Below are 24,031 nucleotides of genomic sequence, written 5' to 3'. Positions count from 1 at the left end.
AATAACGAGAACGTTTTAAACTATGAAAAATGTCACAAAAATGTTAAATAAGTTATAATTCAACTATGAGATTGTGTATATACAGCTGACTATGATCTCTTTTAACATATACTACTCAATATTTGCTAAGCATCACTTTTTATTTTAACATTATCTTCAATTTAATTTAATTTAAATTGTTATTTTGCAGTTTTTGATATTAGAATGTGTATTTTTGATTTTATTTTTATGTATTGATTTATCATTGATGCGTGACGCTGGCTGAATCTAGCTAGGGGTGAACTCCAAATTACACATACTGTAAAAAGTGTTCCTCAGCAAATTTTGAGTAGTATAGATACTACATTTAGATAACGTAATATGAAAACTCGATTTGCATGCAAATTAAACTTACCGGTAGCTGAAATTTACCGAACCCGACTGAACATTTTTCCGATTTAAATGTAAATTACAATTTCCCGAGGCCGTCTATTCGAATTATGTATCGTCACTAGATGATTACATGTTTACTTGCTTATCTGTTAGATCTTGCTTTTATGGATGTAAATGTTTCACGAATAACGTATTAGGCTATGTGGATGTATACAAGGATATGCATTATTGTAAACATCTACATATAATAACACGTATAACTGTCTTCAGTTCGCTGCCATAAAACAATTTGATTTAATAAAATACTTAAGTGCCGTAAATACTGATCCTTTATACCGTGTGTATCAAACGCACAAACATGTACACATTAATAACAAAACTTCTTATCCCTGTATCGAACATCTATAAGAAGCAATATAATAATTAATAGTGTTATCAGGGGTGTCAATTGGGCCAAAATCTAAAATCCTGAAAAGAAGCCGAGCATTTTGGGGGCCAGAGCCAAAACAGGGATGATAATTCATTTAATTATGTTAACTTTGTAAACAATATGTCGAAGTAAAATAATTTGATTCTAATATGACATTTTGTGACAAAAATCTAAAAATACCAGAAAAAATCATCTGATTTATATCAACATCAAAATTGGTCCTTGAGGGCCTAAATCCTGATTTCGGGAATAATCCTGAACTTTGACACCTCTGTGTTATTCATATAGTAAACAATACAGTGAAGAGATAGCGGGTTGATTATAACCTCATTATAAAAGGGGATTTAAAGAATATGTCGAAGACTCTGTCGATCGATGATGTCAGTTGTTTTTTATTTCATTCATTTAATAATTTAAATTTCTGCAACAATCGTGCACATGGCCTCATTCAAATCGATGGGGAAATATAACTTAGAAAAACACATATGATAAATTTATCACAAGATCGGAATAAGCTTTGGATAAACACGTGTTTATACACGTGTTTATATTCAAATTTTGGGAACAACAAGCACACGTGATTAAACGTGCAACGACCACAACTATTTCAACAGAAAAAAGTCTAATTCAAACAGTACTATATTTATCTTCTTCATTAGTCGAGAACGAAATTTTTCATGCATTACTGTTTGAACTAATATACTTAATAATTGCGTTACGTGTAGCAAACGAAACATGTTCGATACTTCTCGGTCGTCTCGGTATGGAAGCAACTCGATTATGCGAAACTAACAGGGCACCCCTTTTTGTATACAGTTATGTTTTATCGCAAATGTCGAAAATACACTATGGCCATAGCTTAAAGCCAACAGTCTTCTCATGAAGGCCATATATGACTGTAGGGCTGATTGAGTGCTAAAAGCTTTGTAATATGACATTTCCAAAGTGCGTCACTTGTTAAAACATTGCCTGGCGAGTTCCGGTCTATGGTGCCTAGTGATCTTTTAAACGCTGTCTCAACCGTATTGTAGCCAGAATGTAAAACCCTCTCCCGGTTTCTTAAGACTTCTTAAAGGGACCTTTTCACTTCTTGATAAATTGACAAATTTTTTAAAAAGTATTTCAGATTCGCAAATTTTTATTGTAGTAATGATGTTTGTGAGGAAACAGTAATACTTAACACTTACCATGCTCTGAAATATCCATTATAAGCATCTTTTGACGATTTAAAGCTGAAAATAATAAAGCGTTGCAACGCAAAACGATAGAATAATTTGGAGAGATTTGTTATTGCCGCTATATTTTGTGAGCACTACGATGATTGCTTATGTCAAGTATAAAATAAATCACTAATTGAATGAGCACGGCCGGCCGAGTGGTCTAAGCGTTAGACTTTTACTCCAGGGGTCAGTGGTTCGAGCCCAATTGAGGGTTGCTTTTTTCTTTCTTTAAATTTATCCTTTTTTACTGTAGCTTTTTTGGTATGGTAATATTTATCAATATAAAGCATTTAATGACCGACTTTAATGTATGCCAAATTCTGTGAAAAGGTCCCTTTAAGAATAACTGCATTAACTCATTGATTTCATTGGTTTGAATGATTATTTTTTTTAAAAGATGGTGATGTACACACTGTGGTAACTATTGTTCATTTAACATTTATTTTCCTTTCAAGCTTGTAGTAATTTTAAAATTAAGTTTTTGCGAACATAAAAGCAATTTGAGCTCAAGTTAATTATCTAAAACAGACTCAAGAAAAATCGACAAATCGTTGCCAGCTGGTTTCGTGTTTATCTATATAGGTCTTCAGTGTAGGTCGTGCTTAAGAAATTAAAGACATATTAAGTTTAATTGTGAGATTTGTTCGTTCAATATTTAATAAAAATATCAAAAATTATTTATTAGGCTAATTTTCACTTACAGAAAAGTCACAAACGGAGAACAATTTATCATAATAAAGGTCGGTTTTCTGGATAAAGGGATAGAAGAATGTGCAATATAAGAACATTCAGACCAAGCGCAAACGTATGCATGTTTGAATGAACAATACCATGAATACGTACATCGTGCGAAATATGCACGACTGATGAATTGAACATGTGATTTTCGCCAAGCGAAACATTAGCTATACTACAGCTACTAGCCTACTAGAAAATAAAATTGTGTTAAGTACGTGGTTATGTTTGTGTTGTTTAATGGTTCAAAAAAGTTAACCGACAGTCATGCTTGAAAAAAGTTATCTAGAAAACGTGATTAACATAACGATATACATGTGGTTTATAGGCTTAACTTTGTATCATAACATAGATAGATAATGCTATTCTACATTATATCCCTTTTTATTATTTTTGCCATCCATTACTCTTGAAATTAAAGATTTAGCCTCGCATTTTAATAATTATCATTTTTAACATCTAGTTTTCGCACGAATTATAATTAAAGAATTACATAGGCTATCCTAATTAGTTAACGATAAAAATATTACGAACACAGAGTAGACTAAGCATAATTATTCGATTGTCGTCAACAAGTAAATCATGTACGTAACGGTTCACACTTAGATTCCACATATTCCGTACTAAAGTCACCATGTTCTGAAAAGTCTTGTGAAGCGGACATTTCGTAATTATCTACGTCATATCCGATCTCGTTCCAGATGAGATCTTCCAGTTGCCGTTCCATTATGTGCTCGTACACCCCACAATAACTATTATAACTGGTCAACTCCGAGTTGTCTTCTCTTAATACACAACAGTTTCTTATTTGGTTAATATTCTCTTTTTCTGCAGTGCCCGGATAATGTGATACAGCTCCGGCGTGTCCCTGTTTACGTCTATTAGACGACAATGTGTCGACATAACGCGAGCTGTTGGATCGAGCGGAGCTACCCGGCGACACCTCGGAAATTTCAGACACGGACAGATCACTCGTTTTCCATGTGTCATTCTGTATCCAAAGAGGATATTTCTCGTTGTATTGATACATATTCCCCACACAAACATTACAATCGTTAGTTAACTCCAAGAATGTGTAGTCCAAGAACGGAGAATATGGTGAGAAATTGGATTGGCTAGTGATAACCGGATGCTTGAAGACGTCACATAAGTTCCGGTTATTATCCAGGCAGATTTCGGTGGAAGTCGATTTTGCTTTGTAAATTGATTCCACTTTCTGCACGATTGTGTCGATTTCGTCCACTAAATCTACAACCTCTGCTATTACTGAATTTATGTTCATGACAATCGCTTCCATGTTACATATCACACTCGAAAGGTTGTCTTTGTGAAGTTTCCTTTTATCCTTTGTCGTCATGGTAATTAAATGCGTCCTGTAAGGGGTAAGTTATACAATTAAACCATATTTATCATGTTATTCCAATTTTAACGGGCGTTAACACTTCAAAAAATAACTTTTATTTTAGTAAATGTTCGAAAATCTAACGTTAAAATACAATTAATTTAAAAATAAAGTATAATGAAAACAACGAGATAACCTAAAATGCACACTGTGTTGTTATCGTTTGCTTTGGATAAAAGCTAAAACGTATCACTAGCAAGTGGATTCCTATAATACAGAAAACATGAATTTCTTATATTTAATATAACATTAACGACCAAATATTTCCCGCAACAACAAGTTACATCGTAAGCACACATTGCAACACCGTCGTCTGCACAAAAATCCAATCTCTGCAGTCATTCCCAAGAGATTAGCGCATATTATCCATCATAATCATTAAACAGGATGTTCACATCTTGCATAATCTAAAACAAATGAGGTAACGTTCAAAACAATAATGCAACTATAACAAGTACTCGTATATCCCAGGAATACGGCAAACAGCGAACCGCGATGTTGTTTTTGCTAAGATGATTAATAGCCTCAAATAGCGCACAGCAGTATAGATTTGGAGGCGTCATCTGCATCTGTGGAAGGCGTATTGATCGCCGGGCAGACGTCATACATCGGCCATTTGTATATTATAATAATGCTCTTACATAGATGGATCCACAAGAGAATATAATCACAGTAAATGTAACTGTGTATCAGAACCATTGGTTATTAAACTCAATGCTCTACTACCGCTACCATAATGTACTACGACTACGACCTGCCTGGACTGCCTGCATCATGTAAAAAATGTGACCTTTGATCCTTAAGTTTGAACATGACCTTTAAGCTATGGCATGTTGAGCATCTACGTTTAGTTGTAGATGAAGCATCAGTCTGTTCAATCTTTATTATGTCTTATTTTGTCTTCCTATTATGACTTATTTTGTCTTCCACCTCTTAATGTGACCGTGACTGACCTTTAAACAAGTGATGTTTGCCTGATGAAAATATAAAGTTACAGTGCGGGAAGGTTGTGTAATGCCTCATTTTAAATCTTTTCATCATTTTTGACTTGGACCTTCGAGCTAGAGGCTTGGGCCTGTTCACTGATAGATTGTCTCCACACGGTGAAAAATCATGTTTAGTCCAATTGTTCGCACCGTTGAAATGCAAACCGGGAACGTGGTAAGTATTTTATTACTTTTAAGTGTTGACAGCATTTGATATCGAACCTTTAATGTCCTATGGGTTATTAGCTGTGAAGTTGACGTCTGGACTAGCTTTACTGTGACCAAATTTAACCCCTGACCTCAAGGGATTTATTGAAATGTGAGCTGAATACACGATTCTTACAACCGACACTTGGTCTCAACACGATGAAGATTTTTAGAAAGCTATTTTACAATTGCATGAATGGTGAAATTTCAGTCCAGATCGACAAGTGTTACCCTGATTATCTCTGTTTACCTGGACCCTTGATCTGGGTGACAACGGTAGTGCATTCTGCACGCTGTAAGTTAAGTGAAAATTGCATGATAAATAGGAAGTTACAATCAGTACAATCTCCGACGGACAGACGAACATTTCGGACTCACGGACGGATACAAACCCGAACGCAAATACAATGACCCGAACCACTATTATAACAGCTACACCGCACTTACCGCACGCAGGCTCGACACAAATAATACTAACACTGATATTGAAACATTTCATAATACACGATAATAAAATCATACAAATAAAAATGTGTGTGGACATTGAAAATATCCTTGTTATAATCATCATAGAAAACACAGAAGTAGCTGTATCACTATCGTCGTTTTTTTTCTCCTTTCTACTGTTTGATTAAAGTATCATGTATGCAGAGACATGGCAACAATCTGTTGCTATGGTAACAAGTATTTGTTATTCATCAGATGAATAAACACGTAAACGCAAAAGGAAGTTATTTCAGGAATTGTTTAAAACACACAATTAGAATGAAACGCGTTTGGGTTAAAGAAACTATTTCACACTGACATACTGACAGTATATCACTCACAGTTATTCGAATATATAACTATCGGTTTTAAACGCTTTTTAAAAATAATTGAGTACACTTGAGGCTTATTTTGTTGGTAATGTTGTCGGTACCGATAAAAGGCATCATGGGTAAGTGGCAAGCATATTGTTATTTTAAATTATTAACAACATTTAATTACGAACATTTTACGTCTTCTGAGACTAAACAATGACGACGACCAACAGGAAGCGACCTTTTTCAACCTTTCAGTCGACCAATTAGAGCATTGATTTCATTATTGTTAAAGTGAAAAAAGATAGGATGACCAAGGGGTAGTAACAAAACAATTAAGATTTGTACAGGAGTACTAGTTTTGGTTTGAAATATTTACTGGCATAATAAGACTTTTTCTATGCATAATGTAACATACTTAACCAAATTGTCAACTACAACATTCCATAAATAACAAAGTGCGTGAAGCTTCATTCAATATATTTCGGTAACAGATTAAGTATTTTTATGCTTGGTCACCGATCATTCTGCTCGATGAGTGCGTGATTTATTCATTCTGGATTAGCTATACTGTATGACGACATTCTGATATCATTCATTAAACTTGTTAATTAAAAGTTCTGATATACAAATACGTTCTCCTCATTAACCTGGATACTATTATCAATAAATACTAGAGCAATATCGAGTTGCATGCACAATTAACTACTCATTAAATTGGGTATGCACGATTTTATCAAATATTTATTAATTTATATTTAAAAAATGTGAAAAACACTTTTTATACATATATTTCAAAATAAATTAAAATAAAGGTTAAGAAGAACATGTATCGAAAAATGCGAAATAAGCCAGATATTTAATTCTGAAATCGAAATGTCTGTACAGTCGATTTCGCCAGCATGTATATCATGCATGTACGATGTGTATCTAAATTTAGTTTTACTGATCATTTTAATTTCCTGCAACGATATCTATTCATACGACACACGCACACTTACTCCGATCCTAATAAAAAGACGAATGCTTCGGTAATTGTAGGACAATATGTACGAAGTATCTTCGTCACAATCGGCTCGGGCGCTAATTTGTCTTTGCTGCATTTTATGAAATTCGTCTTCAATGTATACTTTTTCTTGCCTATTTTTGTGCTATTGTAACATATTTTTTATAAATATATTACAATTTAGCACATATAAAAATCGTGCATACCCACTTTAAGTTTATCGACACCGACTGAACAATTTTGTAATTTAAATGCAAATAACAATTACCCTAGGCTTAATTCGCTGAATACGGTATTTTCAATAGATTTGTGTTGTTCACCTTGAATAATCTTTTTGATACCACAAAAATGCTATACACGGACATAAAAATGTCTTAAAAAATAACCCATTAGACAAATCCACATGTACATTGAAATGTACTTATTTAATTAATTTTAATTGAACCGTTTAAAAAGTGCATATAGTATAACCAACCGATTTTGTATTTTACATTTTGTTTTCATACAAGTTGATTTAAATAAATACTCACGTTTCCATCCGTCATTTCGTGTGTATCAAACGCATAACAATATACTAGTTAATAACAAAACTGCGTTCTTCATATAATTTCTATAACAGACGATTATTGTAATCACTACTGCCATTCATAAAGTTAAATGTACAGTGAAGAGTTATGCGGATTGTTTATTATCCCATTAACTACTGTGACTTATAAACGACGCTTCGAAGGCTTAGTAATACATGTAAATCGATTGACAGTTCAGTTTATCCAATACACTGGTAATGTACATACATACAACAATTATGCACATGACAACATCTTAGCCAACGAGGAATGTGTACATATACAAGTTTACATATGGAAGTTGTTATGCCCATTCACCAGCATGTAAACAGTTTTAAGCGAACACGCACCCAATCAAGTGCATGTATTGCACACCATAGTGCATACATGCAAAATGTAGTTGTGGTTTACCGACATGCTATTGCAGTATCTGTTTCTCATTGCACACGAAATAACACATTGAGCGCACAAATATTGTTATGAAAACTTGTTTTGTCATTTAAAGGGGCGCAACGTTGGTAAACCGACAGACAACAAACTTTTCAAAATGTGCTATTTGAAACGAGATTTAACATTTTTCAAAGCTTTTGTTTATATAAACAGTTTACATGAACAAACGAATCTTATCAGACGATATATTAAACTTTGCCCTCATCAATATTCCGTTCAACTTCGTCGCCGATTCTAAATTTAGATAATAAATATAGTGCTTCAATTGTGCGACTTAACACAATCGCATGATTACAAATATGTATGTGACACGTATAATGAAAATATGTCATAATTATTACGTTTATAAATGTAAACGATAGTATACTGTAGGAAACAAACCAAGTACCTATACATGAAATCACATATTGTTCTACTAAACGAAAGTGTAAATCACTTTTTATATCATAATGATAGATACAATTATAACAATCATAATCAGATTTATCATCATCATCATCATCATCATCATTATCATCGTCGTCATCATCATAATCATCATCATCGTTGTCGTTGTCATCATGATCATCATTATTATCATTATCATTTATCATTACCATCATCACCGATTGAAAATGAAGCTGAAGAAGAGTTGGCACGCCAACCATACAACACTGCTACGCTGAAAGACACCTGGAATCAAGAAGAGTTCAAGGTCAATCTTTTCAACAAATAACAGGTCCTAGAGGGACTGCTTGAAGAAGAGAACATGTGGCAGAAAGTGAAAGGAGAAGTGACCTCAACATGCCAAGAAGTACAAGTCTTACACCCACAAAGAATGTATATCAGCAGAGACCTTTCAGAAAGTTTAAGAAAGACGAGACAAGAATGCAAGCATCAATAACAGCAGAAAGCGAACCGCAAAGAGAAATCACAATAAAAGTGCACCGAAGAAAATAGCAACGTCAAGCGGAACTTCCTAGAGACGCTTGCAACGGAGGTCGACGAGGCAGCCTATCAGAACATAACTAGGATAACTCCATCACCAATAGATAAGCAGGAAGAGTTTGCCAAGCCGGAGAGGCCAATAAGAGACAAACATGGAGGAGTAATAACAGATGACGAAGCACAGAAGAAGAGGTGATTTGAGCACTTCCAGGATCCACTCAACAGGCCAGCTCCTGCGAACCCACAGGGGATTCTGCCAGCTACAAGTGATCTTCCAATCAAGTGCTGCACTCCCACGAATGAAGAGATCAGCAGCGCCATCAAGCAGTTGAAGAACGGCAAATCTGCAGGACCTGACAGCATATTCGCAGAAGCTCTTAAGGCTGACGTCGAGACCAATGTGGAAATACATTACCCGCCCTTTAGCAATATATGGGAAGAAGAAATTCCAACAGAGTGGAAACAGGGATACCTCATCAAGCTCCCCAAGAATAGCAACCTCAGTTCCTTCTCAAACTACCGAGGAGTCACGCTGTTGCCCATCCCAGGAAAGTTGTTTAATCGCACCCTGCTGAACCGAATGAAATACGCAGTAGACCCGTATCACCGTGGCCAACAAGTTGGCTTTCGAAAGAATAGATACTGCACGGATCAGATTGCAACCCTGTGCATCATTCTTGAACATGCCTGGAGTGGAATTCGCCCCTGTATGTGTATACCTTCATCGACTATGAAAAGGCGTTCGACAGCGTTAACCGGGAGTCCCTCTGGAGACTTCTGAGACAATATGGAGTGCCAGGAAATATCACCAACATCCGGGAAGTTTAATGAATGGATGACCTGCAGAATTGTTCATGGCAGACAGCTCACGGACGCCTTCGAAGTGAGAACCGGATTGAGGCAAGGCTGCTTACTCTCACCGTTCCTGTACCCAACAACAAATACAGGAAAATACAGGAAAAGACAAACATGGTAGCGGAACAACTCGGCTAGGCTGGGCCTCACCATCAAAAGAGGGAAGAGCAATGTGTTTAAGAACAACGCCTCCAACAAAACACCCATCACGGTCCAAGGCAAGGCGCTGGAGGAGGCAGCATCACGTATCACGGCAGCATTCTGGACAACCAGGCAGGAACGGATGCAGATGTCAGAACCCACATCGTTGAATCACGAGCAGCCTTTCATCACCTGAAGAACATCTGGGGATCCAGCGCAGTTGGCATCTCCACCAAGATTAGGCTCTTTAATGTCATATCGAGGCAGGCCAAATTCTCCTCTGGAGAACCACTGTCACCAACATAAAGAAAATACAGGTCATCATAAACAACTACCTCAGGAAGAGCCTCAATACTCGCTGGCCAGACAACATCTCCGTAAAAGAATTGTGGAGAAGAACAAAGCAGCAGCCAGTTGAAGACGACATCCTTCAGAGACTTTGGCGAGCCGACGGATAGGCCACACCCGTTAGCCTACATCCAATACGACAAGGTAATCTCTCACATGGACCCACCCCCACCCACACCTTGGAAAATGAAGAGAGGGCCGCCAAGAAACATCTAGCGCCGTGACCTGGATGCAGATGCTAAGCAGATGGGCAAAACATGGGGGAAGTTGGAGAGACTCGCCCAGAACCGAAACGCCTGACGGGACGGGACCACAGGCGAATATGAGATGAGAATCATCACCATTTTAGCATCGTCGTCTTCATTATTCATGCTAATAATGAAACTGTTCTTATTTTAATTTATTTTAACACTTATTTTCATTTGTTAAAAGATACATTTGATTGTATAATTTCATATAGTTTGCGAAGAAAACAAAAAGAGTATAATATGAGAAAAATGTTATCAGTATTTTTGCACTTGGAAAAAATGGATATTATTTTTCAAAGTAAATTTTGACTTTTGAAATGATTTTTTATCAATATGACATGACATGTATAATTAAAAAAGTATATTTTACCTCGTTTAAGAAAATGAATAAACTGTCAAAAAATTGATGACAAATATCATTTATTTTAGAATATTCTTATATTAACTGACTCAAGAAAGAAATATATCAATACCAAGTGTTGGCTTCGACCTAATATGCAAACATGTATTGCACTCATGAATACACAAATGCACTTACTCTAAAATACTAACTTTTTTCGGGTTTAAAGTAAATAATTTTAAAAAGTTAATTAATAATGTAAGTAATGTTATTCATTAGATTAAAGCTCATACATATTGAGGCATAGGTATTTATGAATTATTTAACTTAACTTACTCGCCCTTTTTTTCATACGGTAATCGGTAGACCCTTTACGTACTTGTACAAGTAAGAAAATGAAGAACACGTACAGGAAGTATTTTATCTGTACTCCGTTTTTCAATGTAAGATTACTTGAACTATATTATGTTTGTCCATGTTAAGTCATGATGATTTTCTCCGATTACTTTTCTAAAAGTTCGTAACATTCACGTGATTGTGTGTTCCTGTTACAATCTTTTATGTTCCTTTAACATTCAGATGATGATTATTCGTGTAAAAACTTAAGTATGTTTTGCAGATGTTCATAATATTTTGGATTCTTACGTTTAACTGTATTCATTGTATTTATCTCATTATGTTGTGTATCTCTGTTGCTATGTCATTTGCTTACATCATTTTTGTTCTAATAACTGAATAAGTTATATATTTCGTTTCGACAGGGCTTACTAAACAGTAAGTACGGTTATGCTCAATTTGACAAACAAGATGGCGACGTTCATGTCGAGACAGGTATTTTTCGCCGTTTAATACCCTTTATTACTTGTATTAATCGTTTAAATGCCGCTCACTTTCCAGACATATAGACAAGAAAGTGATTAGCGTTTATTTCGTATTTATATTCGCTCTTTATGTCGACTTTACTCGCCACGAATATTCTTGGCGAGAGCTGCAGGATGCAGGTTCAAGTGACTTTGTTGGATTCACAATTAAACGTTAATGGATGTAAACGCACTACATTGGCCGATTTGTTTAAATATTGCGAAATGTGTTGAAAACATATTAAACCTAATCACCCTGTAAAATTATCCGTTCAATTTCAAAGCATCCGGGCCTGAGCGCCACCTCGGAAGTTGCATTGGCTGATTTATTAATGCATCGCAAAAAAGAGGTGGCGCGCGTGATTAACGGCCGTGAAAGAGCGAAAAGTAATACGAAATAGACACTGAATACGTTCTTGCTAATATGGATGGAAAGTGAGCGGCATTTAAACAATTAATACAAGTAATAATGGGTATAAAACGACTTATAATACCTGTTTCGGCATGGACGTCACGATCTTGTTCGTCTGGTGATTTCTTCCGCTGATTACTGTTAGTATCCAAGGTATCCACATGCATCTTTTCACAATAGTAATTGCTTTCAGAGAAAATGGAAAAAAGCCGAGGTTCAGGAGAAAGGTGTTCTCTCCAGTATGTAAAGTTTGTTGTTGTTTCATGTTCCAATCAAAAATTCATAATTATTGAAGAGAATTTGATCAGAGTTCTTATCTTGCTCATGGACATTGAGAGTAAGTGCACTGGTTACACAGACAACTCTCTTTTATTAATACTTTAGTAGTTAACGCGCTTTATTTATTTCTGCGCAGATCATTGTTACATGCTGTAATTTCTGTAAAAGTTTACTGATATAAAACTTCATATTAAACGAAGAAAAGTAACATATCACTTTCTACAATATTTAGAGAGATTTTGTCATTTGTAAATTTTCTTGCGCACTGAATAATTCAATTGCAATGAAAGATATTAAGATAAAATTTCATGAATCTGAAGGGAACAATGTGGAAATTTAAAGAGCTATAACTCTCTTTCAGGGCTTTTGAGTTCTTTCTCTTGCTTTAATTCTTATGAAAAGTTGTATTACACAGTTTAATATACTGTGATAATGAGTCGCGTTCTGATAAAACTGGGCATAATGCATGTGCTTAAAGTGTCGTCTGCAGTCTGCACAGGCTAATCAGGGACGACACTTGCGCTTTTACGATATTTTTCGTTTAAATGAAGTCTCTTCTTAGCAAAAATCAAATTTAGGCGGACTGCACATGCTAATCTGGGACGACACTTTACGCAAATGCATTTTGCCCAGTTTTCTCAGAACGCGACTCTAATCATTACTCAAAAGTATCAAAATGATTCAAATGAAGCATCATGCACTGATAGAAGACTTTGAAAAGAGGTGCGGAGTTTACATGTATTTATGAAGTCTTTGCACTTTGTTTTATTTTCTTGTTGAACGCATTACCATCAGTATTAAATTTAGTACAAAGAACATTCATGAATACATATAGCTCATGGAGATTTATGTTCTTCGATTAATAGACAAAATCTGTTCGTTTCGCCCAACTGTTAAGGTCAATGTAACACTTTGAGGTCAAAACGATACTTCGGGGGAGCTCGACACTTACAGTGACAACCATTTTCCATTTAGAAATAAATGCATATGTCCTGTTTAGTGTAATAGTTAAGGTTAACATATAAAAAAATTTTGTCGACAATGCGCTTCGCAACCTTCTGTGTCCTCTTGGCTTTGAGTATGATCTCAAAGATTGGCTTAAATAAAGCTTACGGTTTCGGTGACAATTTGAGTCGCGTTTGAGAAAACTGGACATAATGCATGTGCGTAAAGTGTTGTCCCAGATTAGCATGTGCAGTCCGCACAGGCTAATCAGGGAAGACACTTTCCGCCTTAATTGGATTTTTGCTAAGAAGAGACTTCATTAAAAAGAAAAATGTCATAAAAGCGGAAAGTGTCGTCCCTGATTAGCCTGTGCGGACTGCACAGGCTAATCTGGGACGACACTTTACGCACATGCATTATGTCCGGTTTTCTCAGAACATGACTCATTTTATTTATTTACTAAATTGTGTGCCAGATTTCCGCTTAAAACTGTTTTCTCTAAGTCGAATTCCTAAGCGGTGTTCGGATATCAAAACGTACTTTATAAGTTTCATCGGCAGAAGTTGAACAGTTGTCACCTTTTTAGATAACATTGTCAATTGACCTTAAAAGTATGGAAAGTTATACATGTGTTCGACTCGTTCTTCACAATGACAATTCATTTTGTAGCATATGTTGTTTATATTCCTTAAGGAACAGCCAACAACTTGAATAAAATTATATGCTGAAACTTCAGTACTTTATAAATCATTTGATAAACGTCATGCGAAAATGGCTCTTATGTCATACGCGGACAGCGTGGCTTCAGACCATATAGAAATAAGGAGAAATGCTGTCTTCGATAAAGTCATGAAAGGTTAAGTCATCTCATTAGCGGAAAGGGAAGCTTCAGACCAGAATGCGTGGAAGCGGAGGCTGGTTTGGAGCTACACAGGCCGCGAATGGCTTAAGATCATTTTCGCATGACGCGACCCATTAAATTAATATAATTTGTTTGAACACAGAACTTACTTCATGTTAATATAATTGCAATAGTTTATCCTTTTTTGTTTAAACCTTTTGTTACTTTTATTCCGACTCATATGCAGTGTGTATCGCCGACTAAACGTTGAATGTTATATTCAAATATTTCTTTATTCAAATACAACTTAGTAATTGATGATAACATTTGGTATTTTTACGCTTTTTAGATCGACAAATAGTTTTTTAATTAAAAATAATTATAAAGAGGCTGTAAAGAAAAATGAATACTATGACGATATTAATTTGCCCGCATTTTGCGAAAAATTGTCGTATGACATATGTGCGTTCTCTGTCCGCTAATGAGACCAAAACTCATTGGGCGACTTTATGGCACGGATGCCTTATATGATCCATTTACGCATGACGCGGCTGATTTGTTATCTGAAGGCTACCGAAGGTTACCGAGAGGTTGAAAAGTAGACTCGGTTGGGGTTCTAACAATTCTCCGAGTTGACGTAGCTGACTCGTGTGTGTTTGTCCCAGTCAATTGCAAAAATGAACATCGTAACAACAATTAAATTTACATCCTGCCGATGCAACTGGGTTTTCTTTTTGTGTTTATTTTTGGAGGATTTGCGTTCGCATCTGGTATGCCTACTAATCTGTTCTTATTTTATGTATATGGACAAGGCTGGGCTTTTGCTAATACGGTTTCCGTTTATATTAACCATATTTGCGGTTTATTATGACATAAAGGGTCTAAATCTGTCACATTTATTTATCAGTCTATAATAAAGTATATCTACCTGTCAATCAGACAAATAAACAACGTGTGCATTATTTCCGGTTAGTTATAAGAAACAATGACCCACAAAGGTCAAACTGGCAACAGTTGAATCGATAATTTTGAAAACTAATTCGAAGCGGTAATAACAGCGTCAGCAACAGTACTTATACTCTGAGAATCATCAACACTAACGTAAAGTAGTCATAAAAGAACAAACCATCGTTCATGTTGAAATATCGAGTTTTTCTTTGGATATCGCCTGAATTTCGAATCATTTTTAACGACAGCGAGAGCGCGTTGTTGTTATTAACACGCGCGTCTTTCTTCACTTCTGACTCTTTTAACATGTATTATATCGTTAACCCATTTATGCCTAGCGTCTAGAAAAAAGGCCTTGTCAAACAGCGTAGACCCAGATCAGACGCCGCATAATGCGGCGTCTCATCAGGGTCTGCGCTGTTTGCTTAAAGGAATTTTTGTGAGAAATATTATAAATATAGAAATAAATATACTGGACATCCCTAATTTTGGAAATAAATTGATCCAATTTAGAAGGATGGGAGAGTCCACTAGGCATAAATGGGTTAAGTTTGACCAGATTCTTGTTATTTACCGGTGGGTCGAGTGAAGACGTTGACGTAAAAAGCTCTTCACGTCAGGACCTTGCAATAAATGGCTACTTACACTAAAGTTGACAGTGTCAGCTACATGTACGGTTACACACCAATAGAGACGGCAAATGAATTCTTAACCAAAGTATCCATATCGACGAAGCGAGTTGTAATGCTTAAAAAGAATAAAATATGCCTTTGATTTTATTAATTTTAATAACAATTACGATATCCTTCGATTGCATTAGAACAAATAGTGTCTAAGATGCGATAATTTCCAAGAATGTTCAGGATAATTAGAATAATGGACAATTAACGCTCGTAATTACATAGGATAAATTTTTATCAAAACTGTTTAATGTATTTTACTATGCTAAGCAAGTTCTAAATTTATATATTTATTTTACAACGTTAATTATGATTGATTATGCATTAAAATATGTTTAACACAAACGATGTTTTATTTATTATTTAATTGAAATAAAATAACATATCTAGTAAACGGAACAAGAAAAATATATGCTTTCTACACGTACAAGAGCATTTTATGTGTGGATCATACTGGTATGTGTTACTCATTATAAATGTAACCTGCGTACGTTTAAAACATTAAAAAGCGACAAAACATACTACTTCATGTAACCAATTTGTTTTGATTGAAACAATTATAGTCTCCTCCTATAAAGTTTAATCCGTTTTAGATATATACATGGTGCAGTTCCATATTGATGACTTATGAAATAAAAGACAGCAATTACATATTCAAAACGCTTTTAAATTAACCGAGCGCAAGTATTCCAACAATTTGATGAAGAACGGAGCCTATAAAACACATTTCTTTAAATTGAAGTTATAAAAACCAAAAATGCCACAAGCATCATCTTATATCTCACCTCCTACAAAAATTACCAAATCCTAATGGTTAAGAGCGGTTTAAACCTTTTTATTTTAACTCGATTGTATTGAAAATAATAATACTTATTTGAAGCGCTCCTTAGACCGTTTATGTGTGAGATCAAAAGAGCACACCAACAGTGGGAATCAAATCCGTGACCTCCCGGTCGCTAAGCGGTCTCATATCCACTACGTCACGGCGACCTTTGAGCGGTCACGTGCACGGGTGTATTTGCCATAAACCACAAGTAATTTAAATACACATATAAACAAACTTACCCCTAACACATTGTTTGAGTTAATTGCTTACGTTTACGTACAATTCATATATTAACCCATGTATGCCTAGCGTCTAGAAAAAAGGCCTTGGCAAACAGCGTAGACCCAGATGAGACGCCGCATGATGCGGCGTCTCATCAGGGTCTGCGCTGTTTGATTAAAGGAATTTCTGCAATAAATATTCTAAAAATGGAAATAAATATACTTAGTCTGGAGATCCCTAATTTTGGAAATAATTTGATCCGATTAAGAAGGATGGGAGAGTGCATTAGGCATAAATGGGTTAATTGCTTATGTGTACGTACAATTCATATTGTACGTACAATTCATATATTAACAAAAAAACAAATACGACACACCCATGTTTTATACATTTTCGGTTTTATCTATGAACTTCCGCTAAAAATTACTTCGTTTTGCTGTAAAGGTTAAGATATGCTTATTTCCATCAGTGTATATATTTTGTATGGTCAAAGTTAATATAGATCTCAATTTAGTAACATATTAAACGTATTACCAAAACATTTAAAACAGATAAAATCGGAAAGTTTCATCGTTCTTTGAAAGGTCGTTTGGAACAAACATGTAATTGTAGATTTTTTATAATGAATTAGTTTTTCCATTAGATAATTAAACGCATACGCCTAATCTCCTTAAGTGGTCAATTTACGCTTTTTAAAATGATTGCTGTAGATTAAGTGCCTTTCCTGAACCAACACTAAGTAATTGTCAAACAATATTCACGATTTGGTTTTCACCGTCTGTCAAAAAGGTCTTGACAAGCTTTTATCAGGCGTATACAACAATCAAATTAATTCTTTGTCAAAACCTGAAACATTACTTAGTCCCAGATTTATGCAAACTTAAATTCGCTTACTGATGAATAAATGAATGATTAGATTGTTTAAAAAAGCATTTTTTTTTTCAGGTACATGTATTGTGGTATGGAAATAGGTGTTTTGCCATTATCTGTACACAAATGTAAAAAAAATGCAAAGATCTTAACATTTATTCAACAAATCATGACATCAACGTCAGAACAACAATATAAATATTTGAAAGAAGTAAATAAGCAATACAATACAAATTGATTGTTCATCAAATATTGTAAATTAAAATAAAGCGTTGCATGACGATATGTTTTCATCCTCATTTAAAAAGAATGTATTAAGTGTTTACCCTGTTTTGTTCATCCGGGTACTCGTGTTAGTAAGCTACGCCCGAGTTTATGCGACTTGGGCAAACACTTAAAATACAATGTATATTGTTATTTCAATTTAAAGATACTATATGACCAATTAAGCAGCACATGTTTCTGCATTGATTAATAACATCACATACTAGACATAAGTAAATGTGCAGATTTGTGTAATGAATACATTATTATAAATTTAAGTGTGTAAATACGTCTAAATATTGCATAAGTAACTAAATAAAACGGCACCAAGATTTTAAGCAAATTATATTTAAGTATACATTAAACATAATCATCTTTATTCCCGTTAAATTCGTATCGCACCAACATACTCGTATAACTGAGAATTACGGCAAGATTTCTTCTACACTCGTTTCTAAACATGCATACGCAAAATGTACATAATAAAATCACCCAAACATTGACACGTATATTTGTGCAACATCCTAACAAAAATCATACTTCAAATAACACCATACACATACGTTTACTATAAAGCAGGTTGACTGTTTTCACTCATCACATTGTCTCTGAACTCTGAATAAAGTAACGAGACGCGTAAGTCACGTAAAATAGCCCAAACCATACATAAAAAGCGTTGTTGTTAACTCTTTCAGTGCAGGATCCCAATTTTTGAAGGCCTTTGCAAACAGTTTGGATCCAGAAAGACGCCACAGAACATGGCTTCTCATCAGGATCCAAACTGTTTGCTATTCTGATAGTATTCTTTGAAAAAAATGGAAGAAAATGCTAATTTTAGAAATTCGGCAGACGACATTTTAGCAGGCGACAAATTTCCCAGCATTCAAGGGGTTAATTCGACACTGAATCAATAGGAAACCTCAATTAAATATAACAAAAACAGCACTACAATTTAATGACGTCATGACACGGATCAATGTGGACCGAGCATCTGCCTGATAAAATTATGCCATGCAATTTGTTGCGCAATATTAGGATGAGCAATGGTCCGTCCTATACTTTGCGACGGAATCCTGTTGGACGCATGTGGTGTCATTACATTTAATTGTCTACTGGGCATATTTCCACCTGAAACGGTACTTTGTCGAACGTTCTGATCTTGTAACTGCGCTGGTATGGTCTGTTGCAACTGGTCGCCCGTTCGGCGGTTCGAGCCTCCACGCCCGGACCTCGGAGCGTTCGGGGACAGACCACGTGCTGCTTGCATGTTCGAGAGCCAGGCGTCGCGCGGAGATTCGGAAAAGCGTAATGTGATCAGTGACTGTACTCTGGGTGGCGCAGGGGTAATATAGCCAACTTTCGAAGGAGTTTCGATTCTTTGCAAAAGATTAACGCCGGTCTGTTGAGTAGCATCTGGTCTGAGAGTGTTAGAAACCTCCAAAGATCGCCCAATATTAGTTGTTTCTTGTTGTACATTTTGTGGTACCCAATGTCGCCGGTTTTCCACTCTAGATATGACCTCATCGGGAATACTAGACGGTATAACTGGCTTCCACAGAATGTTATTATTGATTGGCACTTCTGGCGGTGGGTTTCTGATCGTGTCTTGTGGAGAGGTCATAATCTGACCGGAACCACCACGCTCCTGTTGTCGCTGCTGCATAAGCAGCTCGTGGCGGCGGTGTAACTGCTGCTCCTGTAACATCGCATTACGATCCAAATGCCGCTGCTCAATAAGTTGTTGTTGGCGCTCTAACTGCCGCTGATCATGCAGTTGCTGTTGGCGCTCTCGCAAGACACGCTGCTGCACGGCCTGGCGTTCGGCTTCCAGCTGCTGTTGAAGAGCGTGCCGTCGATCTTCTTCTTGTTGTCTCTGGCGCTCAGCTTCAATTTGACGTCGACGTTCAAATTCTAACTGGCGTTGACGCTCTGCCGCTTGCTGCTGTTGCTGCGCGAAATCTAACCGACGAAGGCGTTCTGTCTCCATTTGGCTTTGCATCTCTGCTTCCCGCAATCGCTGACGTTCAATGTCACCTTGTTGCTGTCGTAACCGTTCTTCTAAAATTCGTTGTTGACGCAAGCGTTCCTCGTGTTGCTCCAACAGAAAATCCTGTGAACGCGGCGATGGGCCTATTGTTGGCGAGGATAACCTTTCAACTGCATCCGGTCTCCGAGGATTGAACATCTGATCTGAAGTACGCGGTGTAAACCTGGGTCTTTCCGTTTGTCTGAGTTGGGTCTGTAAACGCCTTGGGAGGTCTTGATCACTAAATACGTTTGTTTGAGCTTGCGAGAGGTCGCGTGTAATTGTTTGTTGACTTAGCGGTCTTGTTTGAGAAAAAGTCCGTTGAGTGCCCGAGAAGGGCATCGGTGTGTGAACTACCGTCGGTCCGTCGGACCATTGAATGAAGGATCGTGGGATGGGTGAAGGCACACCGATGGTTTGAACAAGACGCGGACCGGTTTCAAATGCTCGCTCACGGCCATCGCAGGCCCATGGAGCAAACGAGTGTAGATCCTGCAGCGGCGTTGGTCGTTTAAGCCACTCTATCATTTTACTCACGCTGACAATATAGACGTCGTTGAGGGAGACAAGCTTTTGTATGAATCTGTCCATTGCTTTAAGGCGGTCAGGGTAATAAAACCACGACGAATGCATATTAATACCAAACGGCATTTTTGTAGTTGTATAATAACTGAGGAAATTATCCCAAAGAAATTTGTAAGCGGAATCCTCGTCTGGTGGTGCATTCATGCAGCCATCGACATACACGCAATCGTACGCCTGCTTATAGTCCATCAGTGACACCACCGGTATTTCCCAGAAGCCAGGATGCTTGCTTTTCGGACACGGCTTCACTTGACACTCGTACGGAAATCCGAAGTCTAACGTAAAGGGGCCCGGTGGTTTCTCCCGGAGACTTCGTTTACTAAACGTGAGCGTCGCGTCGTACTTGTAGCCAAGATTCTTAAGAGTATCAGGCTGAAGGTCGCCCGTAGGCTTCAGGAAGGGGCTTCTCCAGCCTGTTATGTCCTCGACAGGAATGCCAGCGAGTTTCGCTAGGTTCTCTTTCTGCGCTTTGGCCTCCTCGAAGAAATTTGATCCGTTCATTGTGCTGTGTGTAACGCTATGAGCCGCTATTTCCATGCCAAGGCCGTGGAACTCCGTCACTAACGCATACTGCGTGTTCTCGTGTGATATAAAAAGCGTCATGGAAATCGGACAACCGTTCGGATTCTTTCGGGAAGTATCGAACAGCTGCTTGTAAAATCCTGCCGCCTGACCGGTCACGGCGTCATCGAAAGTGAAGAACACCATCTGAGGTATTTGCGTGAGAGTAACGTTTGAGATTGTTAGCTCGTCGGAGCAACAGTAGCAGTCCGGCGGTAGGCACCTACGACTTTGTTTGCACGCCACGCATGCCGACGGAAGAGCGCATTTACAGGCGGCAATGAACGCGAGAAATATTATCGTTTTAATTACGTTGCCTGAGTACATTGTTCTGAATGTTTTAGTTCCTGTCGTGTATGTGCATATATACGTCTCACATAAAACTGACACATTAGAACAAAAACAAATTCAATTATCAATCCAATGTTTAAGTTATAATAATTCCACTTTAAACGTTTGAAATACACTCTCAATAGTTATATTATCTCGAAATTTAGCTAGATATCCCGAAAGAATGTTACAATATATACACCCCAAACTGTTGCAGAAATCCGCAACCTATGGGAGGACGTACGACGTTCAACTGAATGCTCTCTGTCGTCATACGCCGTACTAAACGAAGCGTTGGATAGCGAAATTGCATGGTCCAACGGCGAGCCTTCGGAGTCTTGCTTGTCAAGTTTACAATGTTTTATACGGTGCATCGAGGTAACCACAACACCTTCTGCGCTTGCCTGGGGCGGCTTATAAAACAGAGGGCCATTTATTATTTTCATTATAACGATGTTGCTAGTCTGTAAATGACGTATAATAATTTTTTTACTCAAACATTGCTGGTGGCTACTTGAGGCAGAGTTGTTAATTATTATGAATGTATTCTTGATTGAATAAAGACATAATAGATTATAGTGTCTTGCACTATATACATCTATGTTCTTATTCACTGGGTCTCCCAGCACCTGAGCGAAAACCCAGATCTATCCTCATTGTTTAATAATGAAATATACTAGTAAATAAACTAGGAACTGACGTACAATGCCCACACCTAGTAATTGACAAACAATGTACAAACGTAGTTATTGGTGTAAACTGTACATAAATGGTCATTGACGAATATTATGAATAAGCAGTTATTGTTTTAAACTGTACATAACTAATCATGTTTAACAGATCTTTATACCGCACACAGTAATTTTTATGTTATATAAATGTTATCAAAATAAAAAAAATGCATCATGCCTTTAACATATACATGTATCTCCGAGATTCATGTAATATTGGATATATACAAAGCAATACCACATCAAACCCGTTAAAGTATAAAGATCAATAGGAAAATAATACATAATGCACTCAACTAACATACTGTCATTCACAAATACTATTGCTTCCTGTTTTTGTTTAGATTAAAGGGACTGTCAACCACGACGACAAAGAAAATAAAACTAGTAAAATACCGTATTTGTTTACAATAATTAGTTTATATTGATTAAAATATCACGACTGGTTTATTACATTACTTGAAAAAAGTTGTTAAGATTTCATGTGTTCACTATATTCGGTAATAAATTTTACTGGGTATGTCTACCAGGTAACTATCAGTTAACTATAAATAACGCCAGTAGATTGATCATGATCGTCACGTGGTAAACGCAGGAATGCAAATTGTGCATGCGTAGTGAATTGTATATATTTAATATATAAAATGATCAATCTACTTGCGTTATTTATAGTGTGTATATCGTTATGTCACCTATTTTCGCGATGTACTTTCGATTTCAAATCGCGAAATTTTATTAACGAATATACTGAAAATGTGAACTTTTTTCAAGTAATGTAATATACCAGTCGTGATATTTTAATCAATATAAACTAATAATTGTAAAAAATACGGTATTTTACAACGTTTCTTTTCTTCGTCGTCGTGGTTGACAGTCCCTTTAAAAGTTTCGCGAAACATTAATTAAGGACACTGTCCCTCAATTGCTGGCTCCGTTGTCATCATGATTTGTTTACGTACATCATTTTAATTTATTTTTGGAACAAAACATGTTTCATTCTCCTCATTAAAATAATTATAAACTGACAAATAACAACTTTAAAAATGCAAAACGGGCAAAAAATTGTCCGGAACTGCATGTTTGGTTATTTCTACATCACATTTCACCCAGGAGGATGACAGTGTGTCAGTATGCTGCTCAACGTTGAAATCTAATATAACATCAGCGTGTCACATAACGTAACGCAAGCAGAATGACAGCCTTTCGGCCGTCTGTCATCGTCATACGGCGCTCATACAGCAAGCGTGTGCGCTTCGTTAACGTTAAATAATACGTCAATTACCGTAAGTACTTTGCACTTGTTGAAATTACGTTTTGTAAAAAAAAACGCGTTACACAGATATTTCGGCAAAGGATGTTAGATAATGTATTCATTGTGCTTCGTTAAATATTCCTTTTTAATACCCTGCTTCCTGAATGTGTGCAACTTTGAGAAAAATAAGGACATTGGGCTGCGTTCAAAATAGACATTCGAATGATGACATTATTTTTATGTATACATGTGATTAAAGATTGTTCGCATTTTCATTTCAATATAAACTATACTACCCCGTAATATAATATTGTGATAATACTAAATGCGCTACAAAAAATACATATAATTTATTCATAGCCATTT

At 36.4% G+C, this 24,031-nt stretch overlaps 1 protein-coding gene and 1 long non-coding RNA gene across 2 annotated transcripts; both read right to left on the bottom strand.

Moving 5' to 3' along the window:
• Nucleotides 1-1,176: 1,176 nt before the first annotated feature.
• On the bottom strand, nt 1,177-8,068 carry LOC127879683 (uncharacterized). Its single transcript, XR_008049204.1, has 2 exons — nt 7,689-8,068; nt 1,177-4,130 (listed from the first exon to the last, which is right to left on the bottom strand). It is a non-coding gene; the product is annotated as an uncharacterized LOC127879683 (long non-coding RNA).
• A 10,011-nt stretch (nt 8,069-18,079) lies between these two features.
• LOC127880287 (transcription factor SPT20 homolog) lies at nt 18,080-22,175 on the bottom strand. Its single transcript, XM_052427633.1, has 2 exons — nt 18,744-22,175; nt 18,080-18,277 (listed from the first exon to the last, which is right to left on the bottom strand). Exon 1 carries the CDS (start codon nt 21,677-21,679, stop codon nt 19,154-19,156), a length of 2,526 nt encoding a protein of 841 aa, XP_052283593.1. The 5' UTR covers nt 21,680-22,175; the 3' UTR covers nt 18,080-18,277; nt 18,744-19,153.
• Nucleotides 22,176-24,031: the final 1,856 nt, after the last annotated feature.

The sequence above is a fragment of the Dreissena polymorpha genome, chromosome 4 (genome assembly GCF_020536995.1).
Source record: "Dreissena polymorpha isolate Duluth1 chromosome 4, UMN_Dpol_1.0, whole genome shotgun sequence".
Classification (NCBI taxonomy): domain Eukaryota; kingdom Metazoa; phylum Mollusca; class Bivalvia; order Myida; family Dreissenidae; genus Dreissena; species Dreissena polymorpha.
Note: the sequence above shows the minus strand (reverse complement) of the source record. Positions and strands in the feature narration are given on the sequence as shown.

Coding starts and splice junctions, on each gene's coding strand:
- LOC127880287 (XM_052427633.1), bottom strand. CDS start 21,679: ATGTACTCAGGCAACGTAATTAAAACGATAATATTTCTCGCGTTCATT.